The sequence below is a fragment of the Aquila chrysaetos genome, chromosome 4, assembly GCF_900496995.4.
Source record: "Aquila chrysaetos chrysaetos chromosome 4, bAquChr1.4, whole genome shotgun sequence".
Lineage (NCBI taxonomy): Eukaryota > Metazoa > Chordata > Aves > Accipitriformes > Accipitridae > Aquila > Aquila chrysaetos.
The window spans coordinates 37,963,066-37,971,806 of record NC_044007.1 but is presented as its reverse complement, the minus strand read 5'-3'; the positions used below and the strand labels follow the sequence as shown (position 1 = coordinate 37,971,806).

Below are 8,741 nucleotides of genomic sequence, written 5' to 3'. Positions count from 1 at the left end.
TTTGAGTAATACTACTGATACTACTTACATTTGTCCAGCTAAAATGATATCCATCCACATTAAATACAGGCATGATATAGAAATACAGCTGAGTTAGCATCTTTCTCATGGCAGGATCGGTCTGGTATGTCTGAAGAGCCTAAAGCAGAAAAGCCAAAGAAAGTAGTTTCCGTAATAAAAATAATTTCCTGATTAGGTATTGTGACAGGCTAAGACAGTCACTTGGCCTTTGGCAGGACAGAGACCTGATCTCATGGCACCACTGACATCCTTAGAACTGTACTTGAAAGGCTGACATCTTCCTGCAAATGTGATTAAAGGCAGCATGTGAACATGTGAAAAAGGTGTCCAAAAGACCCTATTCTCTCTGCTTCTTTGTTACTTTCAACAGCCAAGAAAATACAACTCACATTACAGAGAAGCAAATGCATACAAAGTGTTTCTTGAAGTAAGAGCTGAAGGTCAGTGGAATAGATTCTTAGTTGAGGAAACGAGTTTAGCTCCTGTAAGACAATGGATTGCTGTTGTTTCCACCACCTGGTGAAATCATGCCCCATGATTTGGTGGGGTTAGAGTATGTCTTAAAGCATTTAAGGCTCACATTACATAAGCTTTTGTTGTATTCAAAGTAACTTACTATATGCACAATCATCAATACAGGCAGCTTATTCCTTTATAATTTAGAAAACCCACTACTTCTGGAGAACCTCAAGTATAAAGGTTAGTAGAGGAAGTCTAGGTAGGGAAAGTATTTTTTTTCCATTCTACATCTTAGAAAAACACAGCAAAACAGAGGCTCCTCAGCAGTTCTGTTTGCTAGTACCAGAGATGCTCCTTTACAGGTTTCAGGACACTTGGGCTCCACATGCTGTAGCAAAAACTGTCCTTGTCATAGCTGGGCATCAGACTTGCATCCTTCAAAGTTTAAGTCTTGATTCTGTAAGGTGAGGAATCAAGTGCTTCACCTGGCAGGCAGAAAGCATATCACACTAACAGTGGGTGCAGAGGGATGCCTGAAGCTGGCTCCTCTCCTGGCGCTGTGATTACAGCCTTCTGCTCTGCAGTATCTCTGGCCCTTCAGATGCAAGAAGTAACATGTTTGGGGGGACAAAGGGAAATGTTTGCTCTGAAATAAACTAAGCTAAAAGCTTTTCAGTTGACAAATGCCAGGGAACAGTGTGAAGTACAAGAATTCAATACTGCTGGGATCCTAACTGCAGCCCTTTGGATTATTGAAGCTGCCACAGGAGCTGACGGATGCTTTTTGTGGAACACCTGTAAGAAATACCCATACAGTTGGAAATGTCTGGGGCTGAAATTTACTCATGGAGGAGTCTGAACATTTTTGTCTTTACTGAGGGTCTAGTGAGACTTCTAAATACTTTTTCTAAGCTGTTCATTAACCACCTCTCTGTCATGCAGTGCTTTCTCCTCACCCAGCCTCAGCAGTGCTCTGCACGTGCAGGTCCTTCAGCCTCACTTGCAGATCCAAAGCAGCGCGTCATCTCTGTGCAAAGCCACCAAGTCACCCAGTGCTGCTCCACACCAAGCTCCTCTTCTGTTTCAGCCAGGCAAGAGAAGGGGAAGGTGAGCAATAGAGGGCAAAGGGGCTACAGCACAGAATGACATGAGACTTAGGCAGCAGATGGGACAGCATGGCGTGGAGCGCTGCAGGGTGGGATGAGATGCTGAAAGAATGTAGAGTTACCACAGGGGAGAAGAGGATGACAGGGGGCTTTTGAGGGGAAGCTTGGTGGAGCCGTGGGCTGCCTGGGAAAAAGTCCCTGGCCTATGCAGAGGTCACAGGTCCCCGGGCCCATGTGCCAGAAATTCCCCAAAGATTCTTAGCTGGAATGGTATTGCATTTAAATTCAATTTACTTGTATTAAGAAGCCACATCAAGGCTACAAATACATTTGGATAAAAAATATTGGTATTCAGGGAACTGCAGCTATAGTAAAAAGTAGTTTTGTCAAAACAGAAAGCAACGGTTACCCAAAAATAATGACTGTGAAAACAAGGGCTCTGTTTCATTGATGTTCCACATGCAGAAAACACATATTGAAGTAACTAGGGCTACTCTGTGCATTAAGCTAGCCTTGAACTTAAATCTTCACAGGATTAAAAGCCTATATGGTAAGTATGGATGTTAAATCTGTAAGACTGTTCTTACAGTGGAAACAGAACCAAGTTGTGCTCCAAAATGTGAGTCAAGGAAAATGAACATTTTTATCATGCATATTTCAGGGAGAAGTAATTTGGCTGGGGAGGAAATAAGGCACCACACACCACTTCCTTGACTTTTTAATGCTTTTCTCTTTTTAGACAATAATAACAAATAAAGCTCAGGTTGTGTTTCCATGGTGGGTATTTACATATCAGTAATAATGAGATTGGCATATTTGCTTGTATCTGTATTTATGTATGCCATTCTTTTGCTGTCAATTTCATCTGTAATTATGCATTTTGTACACTGTAGTGTAACTACTGTCTTTTAAACTGCAATACTTAAGAATAAACTCTTTAAAACACTTTTAAAATCATCTCCTTAAAATAACTACAGATAATGAATTAATTTAAGGTAATACACTCCTTAAAAATTGCATGGATGAGCTTTGCAAATTTTTCAGAACCTTTCCAAATTTGCAAATAGTGACATAATGAAAATATTTTAATAAAGACTTTTTAATGTTCAATATGTTTTAAATCCTGTGAAGAATACATTTTTCTTGCTAGGTAAAAGCAACACCAATTAAAAACCGAAACAAAACATAGACTTCAAAATGCCGAGCACCCTTACATTTTTTAAAGCTTCTCTGTGTTATTTTAATGCCTGCTGTCAGTGACAAAATACTAGGAGAGACTTTAGAAAGCATTATAGTCCACCATAATACTCTTCAAAATTTTAAGTCTTAAAGTTGATTTAGAGCCAATTATGTCAATCATTCAATTCTGTTCTTTAAAGCATATATGGTTTATCTTAACAATTTGGTTACCCTTTTAGAGTAGCATTTCATTAAAAATGTAATGGACCTGGTGCAGCTTTCTTCTTCATGGCAAGTAAGAGTGTAGATGGTGTAACCTGGTGTAAGTGACATGATATTCACTCTTTCTCCTGAAAATATTTTGTCCTTCATACTATTTTTATCTGGCAATTTTATTTGATACATGTAATCAGGCAACACAGGCTGTATAATCTTACCCCCCTTAACAGGGAGGTCTTTGGCAATGTGCCTCACAGTTACTAAGGTGTGTCCTTGCTGGAGCAAAGCCCAAAATTTGCCTTTTGTGACGTGACTCAAATCCTCTGAACAACAACCATGCAAACCACCCCCCCCCACCCCCGACAGTGTAGAAATATTTTCTCTTCACTATGACACAAGCAAGATGAATATAAACCATTAGTGAATTAACTGCATTGTAGTTTGCACAGAGCTCTCAGAATACAAAGTAACGTGACTTTACATGGCTTGATTCTGCTTCCCCATCATGCAATCAATAGCAGCTTTGCTGCTGAATGCACAGAGCGCCAGACTGGCCCAATAAATGCTGAATAGTGTTATTAGTGAATGAACAGATGATACAGGAACCCTGCCAACACCATGCAAGCAATCTGCCTGGGGGATGGGGGAAAGGACCAATGATTAATAGGAGGGGGCTCGATCATCTGGATCAGCAGAGTGGTGGTTGTTGATAGAGCTATGCCAGCTTAGGCTGGCTGAGGATCTGGTCCATAGGAAATTTAATTTGGGGGATGAAGTGAACAAAAGAGCTATATCGTAAACTGCCAAGGCAATAAAAGGCAAGAGTTTAAAATGGATTTAGGATGCAGTTGGGCTTTTTATAAAGTAAGGGGATTGACTGAGAAGGACAAAGCAAGGAGACAGGGTTGAGAGAAACTCTGAAATTGCAGTTGAGCTTAATAACAATTTGCTGTCCCACAATTAATTATTATTAAATTTAAGGTAACAATCAGCTTTTGCTGTTGCTGGTTTTGAATTAAACAGTCACACTGAATTAAACAGTTACTATTTTAGCATAGGGAATTGACTCCATTACTGTTCTACCAGAAATTGCACAAAAATGCTTCCGACAAACGGGATTAACTCTTCCATGCCATTATTAAGATATCAGTTAAAACATCCTTTCTGACAGTAACATACAATGTTTTACTATTGTCTGTACTTCTTACACTTTAGCAGGGTGACACTATCTGCCATTCAGGCCTTCATTGCCACTTTATCAGTTTGGCAAGTTAGTAGTTAGCTCTGTCTCTGTACTTGGAAGCAGTACATCTTTTTATCTCCATTTTCCCTTTTACTGCTAGTGTCCTGCTTTGGCACTCAAATCACAAGCAGAGTGGTAAGCCGGTTATTAAGGCTAAGATACAACCGAGTATCTAAAAACAAATGGCTTAAAACAAAGGGTCAAATTTTCAAGGCTGAAGCTTGAGCTGTGTCTGATTTATTTTTTTTAACACCAAGCAAGATCTTCCTTCCTCTTTGGGAGCATTTCCCACAGTAGGAACCCAGCAACAACAACTGAGAAAGATGAGTGTGCTGCAACTACTCTGCAACACTCAGAAGAGAGACCATAAAAAGAGTGTGAAAAGAAGGACCTGCAGGATCCCAAAGCCTTGCTTATGCTGCTACTTAAGGATGCAAACGGAGAAGTCGCTGAAGCAGAAAAGAGGCAGAGGGATGATGGCATGATTGACGTGTTAGAGAAGCAAACAGCAGTTCCAAGAAGCTTGTGCAAGGCTGGGACCACCCAAGCAAATGCAGGATCTTGTGGGAAAGAAGCTGCATAGTTACACAGATCTTAGTGGAAATAGGAGACACAATTTCTTGGTTCCATTCTGAGAGGTACTACATAAAAACACCTCATAGGTCCCAAATAAGTCAAGGACTGTCTAGCAGAGAAAGGAAAGGGCTGAGTTATTCTAAAGCACTGTGAATACTCTGAAAGGGGCAACACAAATGTCTCTACTAGTAATTGTATGAAACTAAGGCCCGCCAAGTTGGTGGAGACCCCCCCGATATGTCTACCACAGAAAAATGTAGTTCTTGACTTTTACGACCTAGTTATGTTGGTCCAGGGTAGTACATATTGAGGGCAACCCAACAGAACTCACTTGAATACATTGTTTAATTACATTGTTGAGACACAGTTAGATAATTAAGATGCAAACTATTGCTTGTAAGTCCATTTCTGGAACAACTAAATTGTCCAACACAGAATTTTTTCACAGTCCTTTCTCATGCTCAGTAGTGTTTCTGCATATCAGTAGTTTGAGGCCCTAATTACTCAGCATCATCATACAGGAGTGGACCGCTAAAATATAAAGAAGAATTTTTTCTCTAGGGCAAGTAATATGTTGGAACAACAATGTGAATTCTCTTCATGCCTTGAAGAAGAACATACCCAAGAGCTTAAAAGCCTTCACAGGGTAGAATTTGAATGTCCTAGTGATTAATACTTACACAGGAGTTTGCACTAGCAAGTGTCATTGAAGAATTCCTACTACAGGCACAACACAGCTGCAGGGTTACCTTCATTTTATCAAGATGTATTCACATTGTGAAAAATGAATAGCTGCAAGCAAAATGAAAGTAATTTTTACCTTCATAAGATCACGGGTAGGCAGAAGGATACAGCTGGGTAGCTGAAAGTGCACAAGAGAAATAATGCAGTACTTCCTTTTGGAAAACTGGAAACCATTTTAACTGTTTTTTTGTCATCATGAAGATGTCACAGCAAACGAAAGCACCTTCTCTAAACTGTCTTACTGTTGAATAGAACCTGGGAAAATCCACCATGGACCAAAAGAGAAAGAAATACTGCAGTTTAAAAATGGTTTGCCACAGCTGCTTTTAAAGCAATGCATCACATGCCTCGTTGTGGTGATTCCGTGGTACTGCACTCCATGTTTTTGGCATTGGCTTAGCTTTTATCCATTAAAAAAAAAGGCATCACAACTGAGGGCCCTGTCTGGGAAACTCTTGTTGGTGGTGTTCACTGCTACTTTATTTACCTTTCCCTCAGAAGTGGTGCACATTAGTAACCTCTGTTTTCAGTAGCAAGGACGTGTTGGAGAGGTGCAGATCCTCAGAGTGAAGTGGGATGTAAGATGGCTGCCAAAATAACTGAACTCATTCAGAACTGAACCAGCTGTGGAGTGGAGGGGGATGTCGAGTAGAAGCAGAAACTACACACACACACAGGTGTGATTACTGCACAGAAACTTCAAATGGCTGGAAGAGCATTTGGAGGATGAAAAAAATCATGAAGATAAAACAGATTCTGCATTTGTACCAGCACTTCTTGCTGTTGAAAGGCTGATGAATGAAGTACTGAGTGAAGAGGCTGGAAGAGGTGATCTCTCTGATGGAGGGAAAACAAATAGTGCTTCAGGCAGAAGCCCTGACAGAGAAGAATGAGTTAGCTAAAGATAAGTAAGGCTGAGTGTTTCAAATATAGATGCCGGAGGATAAAACAGATGGATTTTTCCTCCAGATAATGGATATATAGGGAGCACTCGGAGAAGTCAATTTTTTTCTGAGGTTAGGCAGCTAAAAAGACAGCTGGGGAGACAAGAGTCTGGCAAACAATAAAAATTAAGCTCCAATGATTGCATTTAATGAAAGAGCTGCAGAGCATTTGTGGAGAGATCTGTCACCAGGTGACTGGTCCTTCAAGGTGAAAAAAGCCCAGTCTTCACAGTGGCATCATCACTGGCAGCTGTGAAGGAGGCTGCAGGGGGCCAAGGTACAGCCCTTAGAAACTTCTGGCCTTCCTAAAACAAGGGTGTACTAAAAATTGATGAACAGGAGGAAAAACCAGATAGGAAGATTTCACAGAGCAAGAAGATGCGACGGTTTAAAGAGTAACAAAAAATGTCAAGTCAAACCAACATCAGCTGAAGAGCTTTAGCTGAAGGGAACAGACCTTGGAAAGAAGAAATGTATCCAGCTAAAAGGTGAAAGGAAAAAGCTAGAGGTACAGCATTTGTTTTGGCCTTGCATGCTTCTGATTCACTTTGGAATATTTCAAATGATTTCAAAAGCTCTTCAGGTTTCTCTGAGCCAGCAGTCAAAGATGTGTTAAGAACAGTTGTGTATCTGTCCCCAGGAACAGGAGTGGCATAAATGTGGCATAAATATAGGGAGAGGCAGTCAGGTCTTTGCTTTCTTTCCTCTATGGTTCAAAACTTCTGCTTGGAGAACTCCAAAAAAATGGAGATGGAAAGCCTATCATAGGGAGTGAACTAACTACATTGTCTCAAAGAATAACTAAATACAGGTGTAAGGAGCATCCTTTAAATTAATATTAGTCTGAAATCCTGCATTGTGGGAACGTGGCATTTCTGCTGTACCTGTTCAAAAGACTTAAGTCTGTTGACAAGTGTTAGGTCAAGTGTATAATCTTTAACAAACATCAGTGTGTTGCTTCACATAACTATCTTACAGACTCCCAAGATCAGACTATTTCTGAAGTGGGTGAAAAACTGGTATCTGAATTTCATAATCAGCCAGTATTTTGAGGCTCTGGTAGTTACGGATAGCAAGGGGAAATAAATTTTCTGACTCCTAAAGGATTACCAGTTTTGATGGAGTTCAGCAAGACCCAGATATCATCCATAATGTGAAGCTGTTTTCCTGACAGTGTGGACTTCAGCACTGGAATGAATGACTGAGTGCTGCTCTGACTGTTGATGCAGCATATTGCAGATGTTTTGTCCATCAGGACACAGACTATGGAATTTTGCAGAATGAGTATAAGTGCTACACTGGCTTTCAGCAGATCTTAAAGTAGGAATACTTATAGCTTTATGGCCTTCTGACCACATAGCCTGCATGGCACAGAAGAGCCAACCCTTTTTAACACTGACGCTGTCTGGGTCTCCCGCTTGGACCTGTGTCTGATTGCACTGTTGTCCTTATTCAGTTCTATATATGTGTATGTGCTGTTTTTTTAGGTATCCTGTCTTTACAGTCAAGCACTTCATAAACATTCCTGAGGAAAAATCTGAGGTCCTAAACCCTGCAAAATTCCTGGTAAAGACTGGTCTCTGGGGCCAGGTCCACAAGCCTAATAGCTGGCTAATTGGCAGTATGCATCCCATATGCATCCACAAGGTGACTCATAAATCAGTCTCAAGCTTAGAATAGTGGGGGCAGGTGTTGCCATTTTGCATCTTGGACAGTCTGTGTGTCTCTCTTAGCTCATTATTATGGAGTGAAAAGACAGGATTCAGGCCTGGTTTTGGCAGCAATCAATACCAAAGTCAGCATTTCAAAAAAGGCCCCCAGCCTTTAACTTCTTTTCCTAGGGTCACCTCTCTGCTCCCTGGGTGCATGATGAAGCACAAACACATCATCTTGAATAATTTGGGAACTCATATAATTGGGATCATAGAACACCCACATTTCAGAATTTGGACTTTCAGCCACACATCTCACAAATTAAAGTATACAGAGCATACTGATATTCTTTTCAGATTTGGGATTCTTCTGAGATAAGACAGCTATTATGGCCCATCTTTAAGGGATGATACAGTGCTGCAGGATGAGCAGGGCTTCAGAAGTGCAGATTTGGATTTCTCTACTATACAGCTCCTTTCCAGTGGGCCTGTGGATAGGAGTGAGGGAACATTCATGGATAGTCTAGCAAGGTCAATGCCCAAACTAAACTTATCAAGTCACCTTGATCAAATCCAGAAAGCTCAGAAGTAATTCTGA

At 40.7% G+C, this 8,741-nt stretch overlaps 1 protein-coding gene across 3 annotated transcripts in view; it reads right to left on the bottom strand.

Moving 5' to 3' along the window:
• Positions 1–8,741, bottom strand: part of CPA6 (carboxypeptidase A6) — an 85,474-nt gene that overhangs the window by 13,473 nt on the left and 63,260 nt on the right. For all 3 annotated transcript variants that reach the window (XM_030011863.2, XM_041123037.1, XM_041123038.1), the window contains one exon: positions 29–139. In XM_030011863.2, coding sequence (XP_029867723.1) covers positions 29–139 — 111 coding nt within the window. The remainder of the gene's footprint in view (positions 1–28; positions 140–8,741) is intronic.